Source organism: Tachypleus tridentatus, chromosome 6 (assembly GCF_004210375.1).
Source record: "Tachypleus tridentatus isolate NWPU-2018 chromosome 6, ASM421037v1, whole genome shotgun sequence".
NCBI classification, from domain to species: domain Eukaryota; kingdom Metazoa; phylum Arthropoda; class Merostomata; order Xiphosura; family Limulidae; genus Tachypleus; species Tachypleus tridentatus.
The window spans coordinates 106,613,090-106,639,032 of NC_134830.1; the positions used below are offsets into that span (position 1 = coordinate 106,613,090).

The following is a 25,943-nucleotide window of genomic DNA, read 5'->3' on the forward strand; positions in this document are numbered from 1 at the left end:
ATTAATCATTATTTGAACCAGCCTTCTTCTTCGAATATTGTCTATTTTTCTCTTGAACAAATCAAACCTGTTCAGGATGACAAAGCATTTAACAGCCTTTATCTTTCACCTGAATTTTCTGTCTTCCTAAGTTTGTACTGAAGGATCTACTAGGCCTCATATGGCTTTTTTTGGACATTATTTCACAAGATGTGTTCTCTCGCTGATTTTCTATAATCTTCTCCATTTCTTGTTGCACAATACTTTTTTCTCTCAGCTGAGCTTTGGACCAGTTTGTTTCTTCTCTGTTCCTTGATTCTCAACACCTAGAATAAGTTTTACCCCTTTACTTCATACTCAGTTTTCTTATTCTCTTGTCTTCTGTATGGTGCTTGTCATCATCCACCTCCTCTTTGAGGCAATCCACCAAGATCCTGAGGGTATTTTGAGGGATACATTGGCCCTAATTACATCCACATTGGCATGTTTGTTGACTTTGGCTACTTTGTTGCACATGTAGTTCCTCTGTTACATGGATCTTTTGGAGAAAGACACCATGTTTTCCCAATTTTTTACCACCTACTTATCTAGGAGTCTTATGCTTTTCTCTTTTCTCCATATATGAGTATTTGGATTTTTTCTGGCAACTTTGGAATTGAGAGTGGAATTAGTGAGACAACAACTGATTCACTTTTTGTTGGTTGATCATTTATCTTGCTTAGAGCATCAGCCATCCCATTTCCCATCCTTTATCTGTTCCTGTTGTGTGTAGGGGGCTTTTTTTCATCTGAGATTGTTCCTCTATGGCAGTAGTTCACCGAGGATCTGTGGGTTCATCAAATTTTATCCAAATGAACTATCATCAACTTCCTCTCTCTTCTCCTATTATCATGGATATCCATTTCCTTTCCATTGCTTTGAGATTATAACACACACCAGCATCTATTTGAGCCAGTACAGGATCTTTCATAGAATTCTGTCATTCACAGTTCTTCAGGGTTTTATTCCAGGTTGTTTGTGGTACCCAGTAAAATAGGAGACTAGTAATCTGTGTTTGATGTGCCCCACCTCAGTCACTTCTCGGTGCTACCTTGCCTTACCATGGAGTTATTTCTCACCTTCAGATGGGCTTTTTATTCAGGTTTATGGATGTCCAAGGTTGACATCTCAATGCTTATTTACACATTCCTATATCTCACCTTTCAAGATGCTATCTTTGGTTTGTTTGTCAAGTTTGCACTCTACCTCTGCCAGACATATGCACAGTCAATAGTTGAGCTTACATCATTACATGGAAGACTGGCCACTTTTGGCTTGATTTGGACTATAGGCCACCCAGCACACTTGTCTGCTTCTTTTTGAGGCAGCTAATGTTGGTTGTTTAATTAAGTTGGAGAAGTCCTTCCTTGTTTCTTCCCAATATCTCATCCATTTTGATGTTTTTTTGACATTTATCTCATTTGGACCAAACCTTCTCTTCAACTCCATTTGATGGAGCTGACAGTTCTCAACACTTTTACTGCTTCCTCTGTTACTGTCTGCAAGGTCCTATCTATTTAGTGGATTTGGTCTTTTGTGGGAGAATTTATCTACATTGGTTGTGCTCTTATGAGATCTCTTCAATGAACTCCATGACCAATAAAACCTTGCATAGGATCCTGTGAATGTTCCTGTTATCCTTCTTCATTCTATTGCAGATGACCTGCATTAGTAATTGGACAAGACTCACACATTGGCAGGTGTTCCACTTTTTCTCCTCTAATCTGGATTTATGTATTTTCAAGGACATTTCACTTCAGAGCAGGAAGAAAAGTGGGTCAAGCAGCAAGTAACTTCATGTTAGTGGTCTCTGACCAAATGGTCTTCAAATATCAATATCTTGGAACCTTTCATCATACATTAGGTTGTGGAACAATTTCTTCATCTTGCCAGTGATCACTTGGTTATAATCCATTTGAACAGTTTTACGGTGGTTGTAGATATAAATCACAATGGAGACACCCTTTTTCCTTCCTTTGTAGTAGAATGTTGGAACTCCTTTGGGGTGGAGCACAATGTATGATATTCATCTTCTTGCCTTGGTTCATCTTTCCTGCCAATACAAAATTTATTCAGTGTTTTCCATTGATGATGCATTTGTGGGGTACTCTTCACCTGGATGCATTTGTCAAATTCTTTAGTATCATTTTACCTCAGTTTTGGTCTCTAGTATCACATCCACTTGCACTAGCTGTCAGTGTATTCAGTGAAAAGTGGGCAGACAAATTCCCTTCTGTGCAATACCTCCCATCCAATACCTTTCCAGGGTAACTTTTGTTGTACACATCACTCTATGTCAAGCCCTTCTCATTACCCTTTACTAGCTGGTCCATTCATAGTTTCTGTGGCTGCTACACATACAGTCTGTTCTACAGTTGCCTCTTCCCATACCTCCACCCCTTTTATGGCAACCTTATGGTGTTGTTGCAATGTCCTTGTTTGACATTGTAGTACGTCCCCTAGTATTTCTCCATGGTGGGTGAGGTCAGTGGGCACCTAAATTTCCCTCTCTTCATTATGGATACTCCAATTAAAAATCTTAATAAAATAGTGAAAAAACAGTCTATAGGAAAACGACCACGTCATGAAGATTCTGAGCAGCAATCCTCACCATCTGTACTGCCTGTTGTACCTCATTTCATTTCTCTGATGTTTCCAGCATCAATGGTGTGGTCACTTGAAGACGTCATGTCGTGGTTCCTTGACATGTGCTCGTTGCAGTGGCAAGGACCATGATGCCTACGAGTGTGAAACAGACCCTCATTGCATCAATTGCAATGGCTCTCACCCATCCTACTTTTGTTCTTTCCTTAAACGGTTGAAAGAAAAAGAGGTGCAACTCTTGAAAACGATTCATAACATTACTTATCCTGAGGCTCGAAAATTGCTGTCCACCACCTCATCTCAGACGTATGTTGCTGCACTTCCTTCCACAACTACAGTGGGAGTGCAGACAGATTCCTCTGTGCTTCCAAAAGAATCATTCTCCAAACAAGTCAAAAGTCTTTTGATCTCCATGGTTAAAAAAGTTGATGAATCAACTTCAACACCTGTCTCTGTCCCTTACATACATTCCACCAAACCCCAAGATCCATATCCTTTGGTTTCAGGTACAGGAATTTCCTCAAATACATCTTCTTCTCCCACCCCAAGATGCAAAACAATCATTTGTTCACTTCCTCAGTCTCTGGAATCCTGTTCCAACAGCAAAGACCTGCCCAATTGACCCAGGGCAGGATCCATAGAGGTCAGTAGACCTCCCTTTAATAAGGACAGTAAGGAAAAAAGACATGGTCATAAACAGAAGGGTTCTCTACCCAATTTGCGTACACATAAATAAAAATGGCCACTCTGATACAATGGAACTGTCGAGGTTTACGTTCTAATCTGGATGACATCAAAACACTGATTGCTTCCTACCATCCTGTTTGTCTCTTCTTACAGGAAACATTTCTGAAACCTGCCGATACAGTCACCTTTCAGCAGTTTTCTTTGTATAGAAATAACAGGATGTGTGATGGACAAGTGCATGGAGGGGTGGCACTGTTGGTTGATCAGCATGTGCCTACCCTGTCTTTGCCGCTCGACACACCCATGGAGGCTGTAGCAATCCGTGTGTCCTTGGGTCATACCATCACTGTTTGTTCTCTGTACCTGTACCCTGGAGAGACATATGATCAATCAGACCTTGATGCTCTCGTTGAACAGCTGCCATCTCCATTTCTAATCCTGGGGGATTTTAATGGACATCATCCCATCTGGGGAAGTGCTGTTATTGATGGGAGGGGTCGATCTGTAGAGCGGATGCTCTCTGATCACAACCTTTTTCTTTTCAATACTGGTTCTTCAACTTATTTCCATGCACTTAATCAGTCTTTTACTGCTATTGATCTCTCAATTTGCTCCCTTTCATTAGTTTTCCATTTTTCATGGAGGGTTGACAATAATACAGAAGGCAGTGATCATTTTCCTGTAATCTTGAGAGAGACTGGCCGTGGTTGATTCTACCTGATCCATGTGCCCCACTGGAAGCTGTATCGTGCAAACTGCCATTGTCTGTAAGCCATCAGTAGATGACTATATGGCAGCAGTAACTGACTGAATTGTACAAGCAGCTGCTCAATGTATTCCTAAAACCTCGACATGTTTTCCACTATATCCTCATCCATGGTGGAATCCTGCCTATCACATGGCATGGAAGGCTCAAAAACGAGCCTGGGATACTTTCTGTAGATTCTGTCCTCCTCTCAAACTTGCTCTCTGATGGCCAGGAAGTAACTGATACCTGGAGCATTGCCAATACTCTTGGTGAAAGTTTTTGCCAGGTATCTAGCACTTCTGCTTCTTTTTTCACCTTCTTAGCCGTCAAGACTTAGGCAGAGCAACCACCTCTTTCCTTTTGAGCTGATTGTCTCTATGACTATAATTGTCACTTTACACTGGTGGAACTCAACCTGGCCCTTCATTGGTCTGGCAGTACATTGGTTGGACCTTATGATATATACTATAACATGCTGCACCATCTATCACATGCTTTATTTGCTATTCTTCTGATTGTTTTTAACTGGATCTGGCAGGAGAATGTTTTTCCTGATGCCTGACTCCAGGCTATAGTCCTACCTTTCTCTAAGCCTGGGAAGGATCCCAAGATTTCTTCAAACTACAGTCCAATTGCTTTGACGAGGTGTCTCTGTAAGACCTTAGAGAGGATGGTTAATTCTTGTCTTGTTTGGTTCCTCGAATCAAACAACCTCCTCTGGCCCACCCAGTGTGGGTTCTGACAACAGAGCTCCACCATGGACAACGACCACCTGATTCAACTTCAAACGTCAATCAGAGAAGCCTTTCTCAAACGACAACATCTTGTATCAATATTCTTTGACATTGAGAAGGCTTATGACACAACATGGAGGTATGGCATTTTGCAAGACCTTCATATATGTGGGTTACGTGGCCATTTACCCGTGTTTATTAAAAATTTTTTAATGGACAGGAGATTCCAAATTTGTGTGGGTTTGATACTTTTCTGTTCTTTTCTACAGGAACTTAGTCCCTCAGGGCTGTGTTTTGAGTGTCACACTTTTCAGTATAAAACGTAGTGCCATCACTGCACAACTCACTCTCACTATTGCAAATGAGCTCTATGTCGATGACTTTCACATCTCATATCAGTCGTTGAACATGAAGTATATTGAGTGGCAGCTACAGACTGCCCTCAGTGGTTTACTGAAGTGGACCACAGCAAACGGCTTTACCTTCTCTCTCTCTCAAACCGTTTGCATGTACTTTTGCCTCCAATGGGGTATTCACCCTGATCTGGAACTCTGTATTGGTGAAGTTGTGCTGCCTGTGGTCTCTGAGACAAAGTTCTTAGGGCTTATCTTTGACCATGAGCTGACCTTTATACCACTCATCAAGCAGCTACGGGTCAAATGCTCAAGAGCACTGAGCATCCTCTGTGTCTTCTCTTCCACCACTTGGGGAGCGGATCGACGTTCTATGCTAAAGATATATCATGCTCTTATTTGATCAAAACTCGTCTATGGATTACTGGTCTATGGCTCTGCCAGACCATTGGCCTTAAAGATGCTGGACTCCATTCATCATCAAGGACTTCGGCTCTGCACTGGGGCTTTCTGCACTTCGGAGTTTAAGTTCAGACCTTAAACAGTGAGTCTCTTGATTCTTCTTTGCACCTCTGCCGTTTGCAACTGTCTATACTGTATGCTTCGAAACTTTGTTCCTTACTAAAGCATCCCACCTGGGGTTGTGTTTTCCTTCCTTATTGGTTCATGCTTCTTGAGACCAGACGGTTTGCTCTTGCTCCTTTTGGCCTTTGTATCCAGATGCAGTTGGATGAATTGGGTCTGTCCTTGGATAATATTGCTGTATCCACTTGTCAGCCCATCCCACTGTGGCTTCTTACAGTCCCCAATTGTGACCTATCTTTAAGTCATCTGAGAAAAGTAGACACTCCTGATTGGAAATACTGTCTGCTATTTGCTGAACATCTTTCGAACCATCCTTCCATTCGTATTTATACAGATGGTTTGAAATCAGGTGACTGTGTGGGCTCTGCCATGGTTTGTTGTGGTTTGGTGGTTGTGCACAGAATTCCCTCTACAACTCCTGTGTTCACTGCTGACATGTATGCCATTTTTCTTGCCCTGGATCACATAGAAGCTAAGCAGTACTCCACCTACACTATTTATACTGACTCGCTTAGTTCTCTACTGGTCCTGGAATCGCTTCACGTTGGCTCACACCCTGTTCTTGCTGATATTCAAAACGGACTGACCCATTTCTCTTTAACATCTTTTTCTGCCCTGTTTTTCTGGATACTGGGCCATGTTGGTATACGCAGGAACAATCATGCTGACACTGCAGCTTAGTCTATCTGCTCTGGCACTATCACTGCTGTGCCTGTCCAATATATGGACTATGGTCCTGTATTCAAGGCTCGGCTCCGTGCCAGGTGGCAGTCGACTTGGAGTAAGCAACGCAAAAACAAGCTTTTCCAAATAAAACCCTATATTGGACTTTGGCCATCTTACTTTCGTAAGGATCGGAAAGAGGAAGTTGTTCTAACTAGACTACGCATTTTACTGGTTTTCCTTTATCTGGGACTGATGCACTCAGATCACAATAAACCACATTTTACTTTCTTGTCATCATTATGACTCTCAATGATGGCACCATATTAAACATGTTCTGTCCCAAGGTTTGTCCATAATGTTAGACAGTGTTATTGGTGATGGTGACACTGTCCACCTTGGTAATGTTTTTAGTTTTTTAAAGGCCATTAATCTTTTTAATGCCATTTAATTTTTTTAATTTATACCTTGCACTTTTTTTAATGTGGCTCCCTTTTAAAAATCACAGTTCATCTACTTCGATTTGAAATCAGAAACTGGCTGTAACATTCAATAACTTGAAACCAGGACTGAAAAGGCCAACTTCAGATGTCTAACGCTGCTGTTTGAACTACCCGTTAGTCATCCTGGTGAGTTATTATAATTTTGCTCCATGTCTTTTAAAATGTTTTTATTACTTTCCTTTTTGAAAATGGCCATAACGTCAAATAACTTGGAACCAGGACTGGAAAGGCCAACTTCATGTGACTGACTGAGGATTTTGTACTTACCTGTTAGTCTTCGTGGTGAGTTATGATTATTACAGTTACACTACAGAAAGTCCTTTACAACTTGAATTACTGTAGTTTTTCTTTTGATGTTGTAGAGTAGATGTAAACATTAGTTTTATGCTATTTATATTTTTTTAAAACTTTGTTTTGTTTTACCTTAATTTCCTTTTATGAATATTACTAAATTCATTTTTAACTTTTTTACCAGATGTTTGGCACAGATAGCTTAGCTGCTTTGTGCTATAAAACACTAAATCATCCAACCAACCAACCCACTATTCATATTATCACAGATTTTATAATTTGGTCATTTTATCAGCAGACTTCTGTCTCATAGATAGCAAGTTATTGGGCTACCTTTTCATTTTACTGGTACTGTAAAGTTTTTAATCTCTAACACCTTATCACTGTTATTGCATTTTGTCTGGATTAGTAGACCTCCAAGGCATCCAGTCTTTTTAAATTGGGATCTCAGTGTGGTGTTGCACTGCCTAACTTTACCTCCATTTGAACCTTTGTCATCTAGTTCCATGTTTTATTTATCCATTTAGAGATATTTCCTTCTCCTTTTGGCTGTGGTGTCATCACTTGGATTTGTTAATCATTGATGTTTCACTAACACTGTACCATTACACTTATATTCTCCTTTACCAGAAAAAATCTTTCCTTCCCAAAACTATATTGGTGCAAGAGGGTAATTCCTCCTCCTTTCTAGCTTCACTTCCTACCATTTCTCGTTTCTATTCTTAATTTGATCTGAATAGACTTCTATATCCCACTTGTGCTCTTTGTTTTTATATTTCTTACATGGCTTCCTTGCTTAGTAATAGTTCCCACTTTTTCAGCCCTTGGCAGCTGCCCTCTGTTCATGATCTCTTTCTTCCTTCTTCCTTTACCAGTTGGGTTTGTCTTTTAATTCATTTGGATTTTTCTTACTTGTCCCCTCCTTTCCTTAGTTTGTTCCAGGTATCTTCCCATCAGATTAGGCATCTTATGTTTTCCCTGCCCTCTCCTCTTCATTGTCCTTTAGAGAAAATATTTCAAGCTGGCATGTGGACCACTCTATATTGTGTTGCTGTTTCTTTTTCATTGGCTTATTGTCTTCCACCTGTTTTTATTCTTCTGACTTTGGTGCAGTTTTAAGTAGGTAAGTTCTCTTTCTTTATATTATTTTCCGCGCCTTGCCACGTCTTAACCAGAATCTTGATCTGTGGGAGTACTCCGGTGCCTGTCCAGGTATACTTAATTCTCTTGCCATTTTACAATCAAAACCTGCACCGTAAGGCCTTGTTGACTTAACTTTGAAAATTCCCATGGCCACAAATGCATGCTGTTTATTACAATCACATAAACGAGAGATGGGGTGTTCCAAAAAATTTCTAATAGGTTATTCCTTGCAATATGTTTGCTTTCTCAATATGCCCATTAGAGACTGCACTAATCCATGGACTTCAATGATAAAGCAGAAGGGAATTGCTGCCCTGTTCCTGTCATTTTTTAGATTGCTTAAATTTGGTTTGGCCTGTTTTTCAAAAAAAGGTTTCTTGGTTACTAAGTGCACTGACTCCATTGTGAACATTTTTACAGACTCACCACTGTGTTTTTTCCCCTATTTCTTCCCATAGAGTATGAGAGTTCTTACCACATTCCAGTTTCAAAGTCACTGTGGTTGAAGACCATGGAGATATCTCCTTGAATAAAAGGTATACAGTATAAACAATGCAATGAAGACCCCATTCAGTTGTGAGTAGGGCAGTAATATTTTGCTAGTATAAATGATAAGATGTCCTCAAAATGGATGCTCCATCTCTGATGAGTTTGTTGCTTTGGATGAGCCATGATAATGATTATGATCCTTCATCGTACCTACACATAGAAAACAATTCCAAGCAGTTGATTTTTAGATTTAGAGCTGAACTAATCAACGTAAGTTCTTACACAAGTTCAGGATGTCCTAGGTCCCTTAATCAATTTGCCTCAAGTGCATTACCCCAATATTGTAGGTTGTGGTGAGTGCACTTGTTGGTCTGCTTCTTCCTATTGTGCTGCATCTTGAAGTTTTTATGCCATGGATGTTACTGTATTTGGGGGTAGTTCCAGTCTGTTTGATTTGAGTGGAATGTAGGATGTTACAGGTATATTTTACTTGCTTCTGTTTGTCCAGTGGTCAGGTTCCCAATTCAGTATTCTCTTTCTGGTCAGCTGAACTTCAGATGAAGACAGTCTGGTCCTCTTTTCTACCCCTGCATGGATGTCAGTTCCTGGTGGTTGAATTTTGTATGCAGTTGTATGATACACCCTAAACCTTGGAGCACATCATTTAATTTACCCACGTTCCATTCATAAGGTAGACTGAAACTGATGAAAATTTGTAGAATAGACAGCAACTTACCTGTTGTGGAGACGACATTTCAAAAGGCAGAAGACTTTCAAAACGTTGTCCTCTACACTTGTGTCTCTGCAACAGGCAGTTGCCATCTGTTCTACAAAGTTTCATCATGAATACTCTGCCTGAACAATCTATCAAAGAATAGACTGAAATTATTCTATGTTGTGGTTTAGGTCATTGTGTTCTCTCCCTTTGAGATGTTGCCCTCACAATTTTCAACCTAGATGTGCCATACTTTTCCATGTCTGGGCAAAGACATAAGCTGGTTCAGTCTCCCATGTATAATTTTCTTATTAAATGTTTTCTAGCTAGTGTGCCCTTCAGATGCTTCTAACTCTCCCTCATAGCAGTTTCTCTGCCTATTCAATGTAGGATTCTAGCTATGTAGGTGAGAAGAAGTAAGGACTTTGTCTAAAGTTATAATGTTTTTTTACTGAAAATATATATCCAACAGGTATTTACTTCTATATATGCAAAAACGGCTCGTTTGGGTTGAGAAAATATTTTATGTAGAAGAGCGAACAACGTTTCGACCTTCTTCGGTCATCGTCAGGTTCACAAAAAACCGAAGGTCGAAACGTTGTTCTCTCTTCTACGTAAAATATTTTCTCAACCCAAACGAGCCATTTTTGCATATATATTTCTCTACAAGTGGGTTTTCTCGACATCACTGAGGTATTTACTTCCACTTACTCTTCCCAGCTTTCCTTCCCACCGTCAATCGGTGCTTCAATTTCTGCCTAAATTCAAGGTGATCGTTAGGTAGAATATCATAGAAGGAGTCACATGGATTTGTGTGACACTTCTGTTGGTGGAGGTTTGTTGTATGATAGTTTGTATGGGAGAATCAGTCAAAGCATGTGAATCAAGGGGTGCATAGGAATTAAAAAACTTTCAGATAGGGGCAGCATTGAACAAGAATAGCTATGTATTTGAGCTGAAGTATGAGAAAATTATAATTTTGGATATAAAATAAAGTTTATATGTATACCTATATTTTCTGCTTTCCAAAATAATGTTAACAGAGTGTAAATATTCCTGGTTATTTTGCTTTAGATTCTAAAGAATTTACAAGAACTACATCACAAGCAAATGTAAGTCACGTGCTTATCATTTTATTGTAGCTATGATCTAAGGTACTTAAGTTTTATGGCTAGAATTTCATTTACATTCTAATGAATTTCATTGGAATATATTTATATATATGCAAGTTAACTAATGACAGAAGTTGACTCATGAAGTAATTTATTTCAGGGATCTAAAACAATCTTATTTAAGTGTGTACTATGTTCATCTTTGTTATCAGCAGTTATCTGTTTTGAAAGCATATAAGAACCTTTGATAATATCTTTTTACATAAGACACATTCATAAAAAATATTTAAAATATTTTTTGTTATAAAAATCCAGTTTTTTCATCAGAAATATAACACCAAGGCAATTTTACAATAATTTGAATTTTTAGGTCTGAGTAAAATGCTTATTGATCTAATACTTGACAGTGATAGTCTATGCATGATGACCCGGCATGGCCAAGCGTGTTAAGGCGTGCGACTCGTAAACTGAGGGTCACGGGTTCGCATCCCCATCACGCCAAACATGCTCACCCTTTCAGCCGTGGGGGCGTTATAATGTGATGGTCAATTCCACTATTTGTTGGTAAAAGAATAGCCCAAGAGTTGGCGGTGGGTGGTGATGACTAGCTGCCTTCCTTCTAGTCTTACATTGCTAAATTAGGGACGGCTAGCACAGATAGCCCTCGAGTAGTTTTGTGCGAAATTTAAAAAAGAAACAAAAAAAACAAACAATCTATGCATGATGTTAATATTTTCACTAGTAACATGTATTACTGCTGAAGAATGTCAGTATTAATGATTATTCAAAGCTTTTTATCTTTTTTATTTTTTTAAGTGTGGTGTGCTTCAAAAAACAGCATAAAACCTAAGAACTAAATTATTCAAATCCGTTTGTTACAAAAAACATGGCAACATATTGACACTTGTTGTTTCTTAAACTTTTCAGTGTTTTTCTGTGTTTATTCACTTAGTAAGAAGCTGAAGTATTATACATTTTATCCATTATTTTTTTTAATAAGAAAGGTCGTATTTTGTACTTGGTGAATTGTAGGAAAAAGTTGAAATACACCGTGTTTAAATTTAATAATAATAATAAAAAGAACTTCATTCTTAAATGCATAAAATCTGTAGATGGATGTCACACAATATGACTTTTTATTCAGTCTGTAGAAACAGGAGTCCAGATAACAGATCACAAAGCCACATATAAGGAACACAGAAGAGTAAGTCATATTAATGCAGAACAGAAACGAAGATGTAATATAAAGGTAAGTTTCTTCTTTAAAGTTGTATTTCATAGGCTGGTTTTATTTGTAAATACAGGTTTTTTTTTTAAAGTTATTAATGTAGAACAGAAACGAAAGTGTAATATAAAGGTCAGTTTCTGTATCCAAACTGCTGTATCTCAGATGTTGGTTTTATTTATTAGTACAGGTTTGAATCTCTATTCCATCAAACATGTTCACCTTCAGAAGCATTATATATGTGACATTCAATCCCACCCTTCTTTGTTAGAAGAGTAGCCCAAAAGTTGACAGCGAGTGGTGATTACTAGTTGCCTTTCTTCTTGTCTTTCACTGCTAAATTAGGAATGGCTAGCATAGATTACCCTTGTGTAGCTTTGTGCAAAATTTCGATCAAACCATATCAAAACAAACTCCCTTTCTTGTATATGATGATTACCAAGTTACATAGCACATATACCACAAGAGTGTACAATAAATATCTCTGCTATACATCATAACACTGCAACAGTGTATAGATAGGAATCATAGACTGCTTAGTTTCTGGTATTAACAATATTTTTAATACAAAAGGAAGAAAAACCATCTCATTACAATCAACTTTGAAAGTGGGTATTTGAAAACTTGATAAAAAGAAAGAAATTGGACTACCTTGTAATTCAAGAAATAATCGTTACATGCTTGAAGAAAATCATCTACTTTTCATCAAAATGAACTTGGTGAACATTTGGAATAGTGTGTTTTACAATTGTTATAAGTGAAATAAGTGTTAGAAAAACACATAGGTTCAAAAAACTGATTTAACATAAAAAAATACAAAATTATATAACCCAAGCATTTTCAAAAGGTGGCAAACTCCTTTTCTCTTGATAATGAAAGATCTACTTTTCAAAAGTGCTTGGGTTATAGGGTTTTGTATTTTTGTGTATGCAAACTAAAGTTTCATAATTTTCATTTTCCAGGAAAACGAATTTTGTTTTTAAATTTTGCATTATATCTAAAGTCTCAATTAAATGTAGAGAGTTGTTTCAGCAAAGACCACACAGTGAGCTATCAACACTCTGTCCACAACAGGGAATTAGACTTCTCATTTTACTATCATAAATTTTGTGAATTTAGTACTAACCAACCATAGGACAGTTATAAAAAAATTATTTACTTGTAAAAATATTTAGTTGATGAATACACCACCTATGAATATCAAACTGTGAAAGAATTATTAATCTAAAATCTATGCAAATTAAAATCTTGCTTAAATAGAAATTATTGCATCCATCCTTTATTGGTGATAACTTCTTGTTGAAAGTTAAATAATTATGGATTAAATGTAGAATAAGTATGAAGATGGTAAAGTTGAGATCTCTAGGAATTTGAATCTCTTTTACTTCACCATAGAGTAACCTAAATTAATTTGGGTATGTGAATAATGTTATGACATTTTATCAAATTTGTTATTTAATATTATACAATAGACCAAATCTATATTTGTGTGTGTGTGTGTCTATATAAAAGTTTGTTATTGTTTTTTATTTTTTTCACTAAAGTTAAATTGAAAAGAGAATCTGTGATGTAGAGGCCTAATGCACTCTTTGATCGGCCATACCTTTTGCTGTGGACTGCAGTTTTGCCTCTTCAAGGCTCACTGGCTCAGCTTGTTTCAGCAGTCCAAAGAAATACTATTAGGACTCAAAACCCCATAGATATTGTGTACACTTCACCATTATAAGTGGTCTAATGGTATTTACTTGCTTTGTGGACCTAAGCAGAAAGTATGGCCAACTGAAGAATACATTAGGCCTCTACATCAACTCTGGTAAAAAGAAAAGAAATATTTAATATATGATACAAATATTGACCATAAGATGGAGTAATACTACTTCTGAAATTGTGAAAAAAATGTGTTAATGCTGGTTTGAGATGTAATAACAAAATAAAATATAGTTTGTGTTCGGGTATTTAAAAATAAAAAACATCATAAAATGCATTTTGTAAAGATATTTCAGTATCTGTAGATCAACTCAAGATTTTTTCACATTTTTCTTTGTTTCATTATTCAGTGGTATTGATCAAAAGATGAGGATATATTTACTAGATTTAAGTTACATAAGCAAAAGGAAGAAGGCTAAAGAACAAAAAGTTTATTCCCTCCTATTAACGTCTGATTTATTTTGTACAAATACTTCTCTTTAATATAATTCATTAAGCAAGAGTTTAAGAAGAATTTCTGTTTTCAAACATTTCCAGTATGGTTTTGATGCATTACGTCAACTCATACCTTCTCTTAGTCAAAATTCTCACACCAAGTTTACCAAAGCTGTCATGCTGCAGAAAGGTAATGAAAACTGATTTTAGTTAAACACTTCTCTTGACATTAGTGGTGTTTATTTTGTTTGTTATTCATCTAATAATGAACAATAATTAATCTTAATTCTTATTTACAACAAGATTGGCAACTCTGTTTGCTATGAGAAAACCTTTGTTTGTAATATTAAAACAACTAAGTTAACTTAAATCATCATTGTCAGTTACTGATAGACAAGTGAATGTGAAAAGCTTTACTAGGTTATAAGCTATAAAATTGTATTTCTGAAAGTTATCTAAAAAGAGTTTAAATTTATATAGAAAAACTTTGTAAAAAAATTGTAATTTTATTTAAAAGGCTTACTTGTAACCAAAATATATTTTAGAATTAAATATTAAAATCATATCCTAATGTTGCTTCTCTATTTTAATTCTGTTTAGAAGAAGCAGAATACAACCAGTATTATGTATTTTAAAGAATCATTTTCTTGGAACTTAGCATCTTTTTTTGTTACTTTTTATGACTGTACCTATTTTGTTTTTTTCCCTTCTGATTACTGCAGTCTTTGCTTGACTTCACTAGTGTTATGCTTGAATTATTTTAATTTGATTTTATGTCCTTTTCTATTCTAGTATAGATTTTGGTATTCAATCTGTTAGTATCTGTGTTTCTTTGTTTTGGGTGGTGTACTTTATTATTAGCACCATTTTGAATATTTTATCTTGCTCTAAATTTTAATCATTATGAGACAAAGTTTTGAATTTTTACAGTAGTGAAATGACTTAAATGCTAAAATAATTATTATAGATAACATTTGTTTTTCAGGTGCAGAATACATTCAGTATTTAAAATCTCAAAAGCAACAACAACGGGAAGAGATTCAGGCTCTTCAACAAGAAATTAAGGGTTTAAATGAGGACATATGGTAATATTATTTTGCTTTAAAACTTTAAAATTTTATTTTGCATATTACATATTATATTTGTATATGTTGTAACCTTAAGTAGTGAAATTTAAAATATAAAAACATATTCTGAGGATTTCAAACCTTATATATTGACGTCCATGATAGAGCATTTTCATGTGAGATTCATAATAATTTTTGTTCTGTTTCTATTTTGAAAAACAAGACTTAACGAGCAAGTGTTTTTATCCAGTTTGTTCCAACAACAACTGCCAGCAACTGGTGCTCCCGTAATGCATTCTCAATCAACCAAACTGAAGGAGTTATTTGAAGAATACGTACGGCAAAGAACACTTCAAAATTGGAAATTTTGGATTGTATCCTTCTGAGTGAAAATAGATGTTCAGAGAAATAAGCTTACATTTTGATCTGAGCTTGTTTATGAATGGCCTTTCGTCTGTGAGAGATGTGTTGTATAAACCTAGCAACTGTTTACTGCTCAGTTTTATCTGAAATAATTAAGTTCTTGTACACAATTCAGACTACTGTGAATACTTAATGTTTAACCATTTTTTATATCTTTTTAAGTGGAAGAATATGTGTGTAACTAGGTATGATTTAATACTTAGATGTTTTTTACCTTCATCAAATTACAGTTCAGTTTGATAATGGAACGCTTGTTGGAAACGTACAACAACAATGTGTCCACTTCTAATGTAGATGAATTCTGCAGAACCATACTGGCTTGGTTAGATCAGCACTGTTCTCTCAGTACTTTAAGACCTGGTATATTATTTATTTACAAGTTTTTAATTGTATTAATCAAAGCCATTTAGTTGTTAATGATAGTGTAAATACTTGATGTGTGGACAATAAATAGGCAAAAAGGTGATTGGAAGAAAACAAAATAAGTGTGTGTGCATATTATATAAAACCATATATAATATTCAAGCCATAAACCAAATTTAAGGTCGTCTAATAATTTGGCACTACTTTATTTGGATGTGCACCTTAAGCTGCATATAAAAGCACAACAGTCACAGTAACTTTGCTGATGTGTTAATTAAGTGCCTTTACCATATTGGGGGCAGGAATACTGACTTTAGGAGGTAAGTTTTATCTTATTTACCCCAAATAGTAGTATCTTATTTTCATTTTTATTTATTTATTTTTATCTCATTCTTTTTTCATCCTTTTATGTTTATTTTTTTCTTATTCTAACTTGAAAAAGCAGTGACCTTCGCACAACTGTTTGCAGGCAGTGAAGGGTGATGTAGATGTTGGGAAGTTGTGGGCTTGAGCACTCACATCTTGCTCTTCTAATTTCTAATCTTATGTGAGACTAGCGAATTGGTGGTTGAGACTGATAGATGGTGTATCCCCACTGCAGTGTGGGTCCTACTTTTGCAGTCATGTCCAAAACCTAGGATCCCTTTTTTAAAAAAAAATGTTCAACATATTTAAAAAAAAAAAAATTTCATCTTAATGTGTTTTGGTTTATGGTTTGAATATTTTATGATTATAATTAATCAGAGGTTGGGATTTGCTGTTTTTAATGCAGTCCTTCCTCATGATTTTGTTTATTCATTTAACTTCATTTAGATATAAATTATTTACTTTCACTAAAATATATATAATAAAAATCTGAGAAATCTTGTAATCTATAGAAAGTGAAAATTTCCCTTTGAAATGTTGTCTTAGAGGAACTGATTACATAAAAGGTTTACTATAATATCACTTGCCTCAAAAATGTAATTTTTTTTTAGAATGAAAAATATATTTTAATGTAGTAAGTGGAACACAAAATAAGATAATAACTACTGAGAAAATATTAATCACCATATCAGGGTGGTTAACTGAAGAATTTCTTATATTTACCTCCAGTAGCTAGAATAATTTAAGGTTGCAAAATTTGATGGTTTAGAAGTGTAGAAATCCATGTGCAATAAATGAATAGACAGAGTAGAAAAATAATCCAATAACTCTTAAAGAATTAAATGAGGGACTAGCTATACACAGGAAGTGTTATGAAAGACAGATTATATCAGTAGGTATAGATGCTGTGATGCTGTATGCTAAATTAAAAGTTTGTAAGAACTGTAGAAGAAAAAGTGGTTTAAAATTTTGACTCTTCTGTTTCTTGGGAACAATTGAAAAATATCAAAAGTTAAAGTGGTTATTCTCTAGAAATATTGTTATCAGTATTTTGCTATAAAAAATGTTGGAGCATCTTACAGATCGTTCATAATGGTAGTATATATAAAAGTGCAAGGTGTTTTCTTCACAAACTTTAAACTGAGTTGAGTTCATAATGTGACCAAACTTAAAAAGTTCTGATAAATGACTTTTTACTAAAGTATTGGAATTGTTGAAAAACATACAGACATACAAAATAAAATACAGGTTATTATCACTTCATTAGGGTAGTGCTAGTGTAGAATTAAATTAATCTAAGGGATTGCTCCTTTCTACTGCTTGGTAATTTAAACAAGTTTTAAGCTGTACTCCAAGACTTACCTAATAACAGTCATGATTACCACAGACTTGGTAAGAGATGAAAGGGCTGTGATACATAAAAGGATAGTAGGTAAATGGGAGTGAAAAATAATGGATAAGTAGCATTTGGTATTAAAAAGACATAATGAAGTTACGATGTTTGCCTTAAATTCATAATGCTAACCCAGTTCACTGATGAATCAGGAGAAGGCTGGTATGCAGTGTTGACTCAGTAAATATAAAATATAAGATGTAGAAAATGGCTAATAGATTTCACTACGAAACATTCTGAAGTGATGAAAGATAAGACATTCTGAAACATTTACTTAGTCTGGATTAATAAACTGCAGACCTACAACAAACTCAGTAAAGAGGCAGTCTGGTTGTTGTTTAATGCAATCAAAATGATGAGTGATAATCTAAGTAATATTAACAAATAATATACTTTGTAAAATGTAGTGTTTAGTGTATTTTTGTGTTAGCTTACATAAATCATAACTAGGGATTTAAAGATTTTGTCAGACTTTCTAAACTTTGCTATTTGTTTTCTTGGTATAATTACTTTTATATCTCTACTACAAAATTCTAAGGTGTTGAGCATTATATCAAAACACTTTTTTTTAGTCCCTTTTATGTTTCTATGCTGGTAGCATTCTTGGATTATATATATAAAAATGGCTGACATATAGTGTTAACAACTAAAACCATTAATGTATAATTTTAAACATGTTTTAGAAAGAATGGATATTATTTATGAAAAATATTCACAACTAAAAGCTTTATTTTTAAAGCACTATTTAAAACTAGCTTTAAAAAATAACTTGTTCAAACTGAATTATTTTGAAACACAGTACTTGTTTTGAATCTTGGTAATGTAATGTGATATTGGTTTTTAGTATACTCTGATTTCTTCCTTATAATAAATTGTTGAGTTACAAAAAATTTTACACTAAGTACAATAAGGTACTTTTTTGGAAAAGATAAATTATAAACTTGAGTACATCATTACAAACTCCAGAGTACTTTTGATTGAATTAAGATGTATTTCCTGGTAATGTAACTTTTAAACTATTAGTCATTTTCTCACTCTGTTGTTATCAGGTGTTCTAAGCTCTCTCTGCCACCTCAGCACCTCCACCAACATCTTGTCAGATCCGTCCAAAATGCCAGATGAAGCCACAAGAGCTGTTACAAAGAATGAATCACAGTTTTACTCTTAGCATTGTTATTTAACTGGTATTAAAGAATTTATTGCTCGCTTTCACAGATTTTATTGCTTAAATTGGTGTACTTGTATATAAAATAGTATATTTTAAGTGTTTTCTATTTTATGTATAAGTACACACCTACATGTAATAAAAGTTAATATATGGAATTTGTGTGGTAATAACTAAATAACACTACTTAACAGTAAACTTGTAATAAGGTTGTGAGCTATTAGTTGCAGTACAAATTTTGGCATATCCAACTAGTTGCATATGCTTTTATATCACTTTTCTATGCCAGTGCTTTCTATTTTCTCTCTCTATATTGTGTATCTGTCAAAAACCTCATTAATGACAGCAATTAGTTGGATAGAGTTTCATTTATTTCTAGTCATGAGTATCTTTCATCTTTGTGTACTCACACTCACTCACAAACACACAAAAATTCTGTGCCAGTAAATCAAGGGGCAATTTTCTTTTGTATGCAGTTGTAAAAAAAAAGAAAAAACCCTGGTTAAAGAATTTCTGAAAACATATGTATTGGAAATGATATTTAGGTTCAGCTTTGTTATCTTGAAATATATTTTTAAGAAACAGTTTTAATTTATTACAAACTGTTTACTGTCTTGGGATTTTTTTCACAGTTATATTTTGGCTAGTACTATTTGTAGAAAAATTGGACTAACAATCCTTTTTTATTTTTTTCCCCTATAAATAACTGTGAGAAAATAATGTTTAAATAAACCAGCTAACTTTTAGCCACTTTAATGAAAAATTCGTTTAATTAAATATGATAATATGGAACTTTTTATTTATATCTTTGTTCACTTCTAGAAATTTGTAAATTTCATATTTTCTGTTGTGTTTTATGTAGTTCAGAGATTCATTATAATCTTGATATTTTAGCTAGCAGAGACTTTTTTACTGATTTGTCATGCATTAGTACAGCATAGGAGTTTTACAAAGTTACAAGTATTAATGTTGGTGTGGATCATGAACAGTGTGAATTTAACATTAATGAAAGTTGTAAAACTCCAAATAAAGTTTATTGTTCATTAAATAATATATAACTTGTTTTCTTATTTGTTGCCTAGATATATATGAAAATTATTTTGAGGGTAAACAATTTATAAATATTCAGATATTATTCCAAAAGTGGATTCCTTTAATAAAAGTAATAGGAAAAAAACCCAAAAATAAACCACATTACCCTATACTTGTTTGCTAAATTTACTAAAGTTGTAAATAAGATGTTTAAATAACCTAATAACCAAAAGGTGAAAGAAATTTAGTAATCATTGGCTATGACTTAAAATATGAACATGTGTTGGAGAGAAAATGAATTTGGTTTCTGTGCTGGTTGTAATTTATGACGACGGGAAAGCACACAAACATGTCATTGTTTTAATGGGAACACGTAAAGTTATTCTGTGTGAACATTTTATTGTTTACTTTTATGTAAAGTATTTTTCTTGTGTCAACTTGCTTACCAAGAGAAAGGCTTGCACATTGTATAATCTTTTAAAACTTTGTTTGCAGATATTAAATATGTATGCTATCGTTATAAGATGGTAGCTCTATATAGAGTGGTGATTCAATAACCATGCATGGTTTTAAAGTTGGATTATGATTTGTTGAAAATTATAAATTTATAAGTTTTTAAAAGGTAAACATACAGCTATTAACAGGATTCAGTGAGTATGCTATTAAATATCTTGTACAGAATTAAGAAAACATTTCTTTTGTAAATTCAACAATCAAGTCTCATTAAGTTTAACATTACTATATAAATACTGACTATAAACACAACAGTAGCTTACTTCTAAGTATAAAAGTAGTATATTTCATTAATTCACTTGTGGGGAAAAAAAAAGAAATCAATCATGCCTGTTATCTTAATTGGTAATAGTTTAAATTAAAATTTATTTTACATAATCAGAAAAGCTGCTAATTTGATATGTTAGATGTGTATGGTAGAAATCTATGGCTTTTTTTATATGCATCACTTCTACATCAAACAATTGCAAAATGTTGGTGTCAGATTGTTGATTACAAGTGTTTGCTGTTAAGGTGGTATGGTCTGGTGTTTAAAGTATTTGAATCTCACTCTGTAGATTTGAATCCCTGTCACTGACCATGCTTGCCTTTTAAGTCATAGGGGCATTATTATATGATGGTCAATCCAACTATTCTTTGGTAAAAGTTGGAAGTGTGAGGTGTTGATTAGTTGCTTTCTCTCTGCTAAATTAGAAATGTGTAGTGCAGATAGCCCTCATGTAGCTTTGAACAGAATTCAAAACAAACTGAACTAAAAATAGTTTCTTTAACATGTGATCTTCTGTTACAGGAGACAAATTCAACTATATAACTTGTAGGAATTTCATAAAATTAGTATAAATTATTTTTTCATATACATGAATTTTGTTTTTCTTATTAAAAATATCCACAGTCTACTGGTTGTTGTTTTGGACTCAAGGTGCAATATTTTAATATGTTTTACACTTGCAACTGTGAGTTATAAAAGGGAAAGTCAATCCCCTTATTTGGATTTAAAGCCCTGGTGGTAGTAGGATACCATTAGTTTTGTCCTCTGGTCTGTAGTGCAAAATTAGCAATGGCTTTGCTTAAGTTATGGAGTTTTGTGAAAATGATGGCATTCGGATCCAAAAATTCCAATACAGGTAGCAGATTAGGTAAGTTTACTTATTTTTTACACACATCTAGAATATTAATGGTCAGTCAAAGAAGTCTAAGTCACAGTGAATATATTATAGTGGATTTGTTTTTATATATATTACTGTTTTACAATCAATATTTTAGGTCTTAAAGAACATGCATTTCCAGAAATCAATGTTTAATACAACTACACAATACAAATTACAGCTGTTGCCAAGTCTACTTGGAATGAACAGTATTAGTTTTTGTGTGTGTGTGTGAACTCACTACAATTGTTTGAGTAAAACGTATGTTTTTGGGCTTTTATTTTTGCAATATCTGACTTCAATACATAGTAAAATGGTTGTAGGTGTGGTTTCAGTTTCAATTAAAAACACACACCAACAAGTGCAAACTTTTTGCCTCAACTTGACACATCCTATGTTCCAATTATCATTTTGAGGGTAAGCCAATTTTGAAAACAGTGCTGATTGTTTCAAAAGGCAATTCTCAAGTACTTAGCAATACTGCAAGTGATGTTTCCCTGTGGCTAAAACTAAACCTCTCTGTAAACTATTTTCTTCTTTTATGGCAAAATAAGTCAATAATTTATGTACATTGCTGCCATGTAAATATGATACTTAACGTTCTACCTCCACATAGTTTTTTTGCTAATTTACACACACACACACGTTTTGGACACTCTCAAAATATTACTGTATTGTTGTCAGTGTTTTTTATAATAGTGTGAATTCAAAAGTGGGTTAAGGACTATTTATGATGAGATGCTGAAATGTGCTTAACATTTAAGTTTGGTGGGATCAAAAAATGCATTCAAAAATTACTATAAAAAAAAAGACACAATTCCCCATCAGTTTCCTGACAAACTCAAGGTTATACAGTAACTTACTATTATACTTATTTTACATCTTGGATATCATTTGAAAACACAGTAGCACTGAAGATCTCTTCTTGTATTTAAATATGAGCACTGTATCTTGCTGTACAAAAAAAACAAAAACCCATCCAATCAGGCACCAATATGTTTCAGGTATAGATGTTTATTATTGAGCATGGTAGACTAGAAACAGCTACCAAAATAAATATATGAATCTCAGTTCTAGGCCAAGTCTTGCAGTTGTGACTTGGCAAATTACACATACTTTGTTACTAAACCCAGACTGCTATTTCTGAAGTTTATATACAAGTTTAATCAACCTTACTTTATGAAATAAAATGGCTAAAAGAAAATATATTTGGATTTTTACATAGAACAAAAATAACCACTGGGAAGAACAAAAAAAACTGAAAGGGGAAGAGGGGGAAAAAGATAGGTCATTTACAAATTTAAAAGTTTTATTTCTTACTATCTAAATTCCAAAATGATAATGAATCTCTCATAAATGTATTGAGATTTCTACTAAACTGTTTTCTTTTAATAAATGAGTGCATGAAACTTTTACACCACAAGATCACCCTCTGTAATACGTACATACAAGTACAAGAGATCGACAATTTTCAGTAATAACCATGATTGTTTAGCACAACTCTTATAGCCTACATTCCTATACACAAATTGTACAAATGATGAAGACTTGTAAACACTCCACAATTCTGACCATTTTAATAGATATTATTTTCTAGTCATAGATGGAGTAAAGTCACGTATCTTCTTCAGAGAAGATACAATTTCTTAAGTAAATATATTTCTGTGCAGATGTTTGATGAGTGCTGATATATACAAAATAAATAGTACTGCAGTCTCTGAGGGGAATATTTCTTCCCATGCGTGATATATGTTCAGTTTATTTAACGTGCCGTGATACGTTTCTCAAACCATCCAGCATATCTTTTCCTATACAACATTTTAACAGACCTATTGGTCTACATGCCCAATTATTTCACAATGTTCATGGCCCATACACGTCCTGGTTTGCAACTGTGGCCTTAATGTGGACCCAGAGTGGCAGTGCATGACTGGAGGACATTCCTGATATGTAGTTTTGTTCTTGTTGCCTGTACTAAGTTGGGCTAGAGAAGATAATTTCAGGACCTAGAATAGGTTAACAGCTCTTCACACAACTGCTTCCATCACATGACAGAGCTGCATCAAGATCTGGATGTGGACTGGCAGGCAAGAGCGACGATCATGAGTAATGGGGTCCAAGGACAGCCAAGACAAGGCATTGTAACCTTCAAGAACATACCTGAAAGGATCATAATAATTATGTTACTTTCCATCACTTCAACTAGTTAACCTTTTTTTTTTCCAATACATCTTCCTCACTATCATCTACATTCTACCTTTCTCTTTCTAAAATATTTTGTTGTAGTATTATTGATTACAGACTGTTTTTTATAATTAGTAAAGTTTTTGCAATGTATATCCTTCTAATGTAAAAAATGGTTGAGCTGATGATATACACAATTTCAGGAAAAGAAATGTAAAATACAGAAAATTCTGGATACATTTAATAAAATATGTACTCCTATTAATTCTTTTGGATAACACCAAGGTCATATCTGAGTAGTACAGGTGAAATTAATATACACATAACATAACATTATGATCTTACTTAGTTACTGCAACCTAAACAATTTACTTTCTATAGCCTTGCACTGTCCAGGTAAAGTGCAACAGACAATGAAAAAAATAATAAGTGGAAGCAGTTGAAATCATGGTGGTAAGGTTTAAAATCAAAAATAAGATTAAAGTTTTTTAATTCTTCTGAGACAGTTATTGTTATATTTAAACATATAATTTGAAGTTTTACGTTATCTAAATCTTAAGCCTTTTATTTAAAAATAAACGTTTAAAAACTACTTAAACTTTATATGTGCAGTCACGTGACCAAGGGTTGAACGTCTGCCAGACACACTGTAATATACCTCTAGGGCACCATCGACTTGTGTCAAGATCAATAATAAGAGATAAACAACAAGAATTAACTATATGCAAAAAGGAAAAGACAAAAGAATATAAGTAAAACAACATCTACAATATAGACATGCTTCAAAATATTTCTTTTACTTCCTAACTTTTATCATTTCACAGCAGTATGCTGATGATAATAGCTATAGTTAGTGATATGGTAGAAAAATTAAAAACAGAATATACCTTTAAAAAAAACGATATTCATTTAGGAGGTTCTAGAGGTTGAGTAAATATGAGAACTATACAATTAAGAAAACTATTAAAATGAAAATCACCTTTCATTCAAGCTATTTCAACAGTCTGAGTGCAAACAGCTATTGCAGGTGAATAACATTTTTATTAGAAAGATATAATTAGGATAATGCCATTCTTTCTGTACATGATACTTCTAAACTTTAACAAAATCTTATAGGATTTTGTGAGAAACACAAAAAGCACAGAATTACAGTATTTTTGTTGCATAAATGTCCTTATGTAGTTGAGAGAATGATAATCTCGTCTGCTCACATTTAAAGGGTTAAAAGCAGCAGACTGAAATCAAATACAACAATTGCTCTATCCATTCAACTGATAGGGAAGACAAAGATGAGGCAAGGTCAAGTCTAGGTACATTCAGGTCTGGTAACAACTGGTCAGGAAATGCACATCATTCTGTCAAACAATGCTTTAGATTAGGTTTATCTATAACTGTAGTTCAGTGACACAGCGTGTTTAATATAAGATTGGTTGGTTGATTTGGTGTTTTATGGCACAAAGCAGCTAGACTATCTGTGCCAAACATCCTGTAGCATAACTGTAATTATCCTAACTCACCAGGAAGACTAACAGGTAAGTACCAAAATCAGTCACTTGAAGTTGGCCTTTCTGGTCCTAGTTCTAAGTTATTTGACGTTATGGCCATTTTTGAAAAGTAAAGTAATAAAAGTTTTTAAAGACTTGTAGCAAAATTTTATTAATAACTCACCAGGATGACTAACAGTTAATTCAAACAACAGCGTTAGTCACCTGAAGTTGGCCTTTCCAGTCCTGGTTTCAAATCTGTGATTCTTAAAAGGTAATTACATTAAAAAAGGTCTAATGTGTAAATAAAACAACTTAAATGGCATTAAAAATATTAATGGCCTTTAAAAAACAAAACATTACCAAGGTGGAGAGTGTCACCATCACCAATAACACTGTCTAACATTATGTACAAACCTTAGGATAGAACATGTTTAAAAAGGTGTCATCATTACAACTCTCAACGACAGCAAGAAAGTAAAATATGGCTTACTGTGACCTGAGTGTTACACAAACTACACACTAGTGAATCAGTTCCAGAGAAAAGAAAATGATGAGTTAAAAAACTGTGACCAATGCATAGTCTAGTTAGAACAACCTTCTCTTTCAAATCCTAATGGAAACAAGACATCTAAAGTTCAATATAGGGTTTTATTTAAAAAAAGCTTGTTTTCACGTTGCTCATTCCAAGTTAACTGCCAGCTGGCATGGAGCTGAGCGTTGAATACAGGACCATAGTCCACGTATAGAACAGCCACAGCGGTGATAGTGCCAGAGCAGATAGATCTAGCTGCAG

At 34.3% G+C, this 25,943-nt stretch overlaps 2 protein-coding genes across 9 annotated transcripts in view; one reads left to right on the forward strand and one right to left on the reverse strand.

Moving 5' to 3' along the window:
* LOC143253250 (MLX-interacting protein-like) overlaps positions 1-19,842 on the forward strand; it is a 77,185-nt gene extending 57,343 nt beyond the window's left edge. For all 5 annotated transcript variants that reach the window (XM_076506797.1, XM_076506799.1, XM_076506798.1 and 2 more), the window contains 7 exons: positions 10,608-10,645; positions 11,790-11,894; positions 14,115-14,202; positions 14,998-15,097; positions 15,330-15,453; positions 15,733-15,862; positions 18,674-19,842. In XM_076506797.1, coding sequence (XP_076362912.1) covers positions 10,608-10,645; positions 11,790-11,894; positions 14,115-14,202; positions 14,998-15,097; positions 15,330-15,453; positions 15,733-15,862; positions 18,674-18,792 — 704 coding nt within the window. In that variant the 3' untranslated portion in view covers positions 18,793-19,842. The remainder of the gene's footprint in view (positions 1-10,607; positions 10,646-11,789; positions 11,895-14,114; positions 14,203-14,997; positions 15,098-15,329; positions 15,454-15,732; positions 15,863-18,673) is intronic.
* Positions 19,843-22,477: 2,635 nt separating this feature from the next.
* Positions 22,478-25,943, reverse strand: part of LOC143253248 (mediator of RNA polymerase II transcription subunit 13-like) — a 111,847-nt gene continuing 108,381 nt past the window's right edge. For all 4 annotated transcript variants that reach the window (XM_076506794.1, XM_076506795.1, XM_076506793.1 and 1 more), the window contains exon 27: positions 22,478-23,639. In XM_076506794.1, coding sequence (XP_076362909.1) covers positions 23,507-23,639 — 133 coding nt within the window. In that variant the 3' untranslated portion in view covers positions 22,478-23,506. The remainder of the gene's footprint in view (positions 23,640-25,943) is intronic.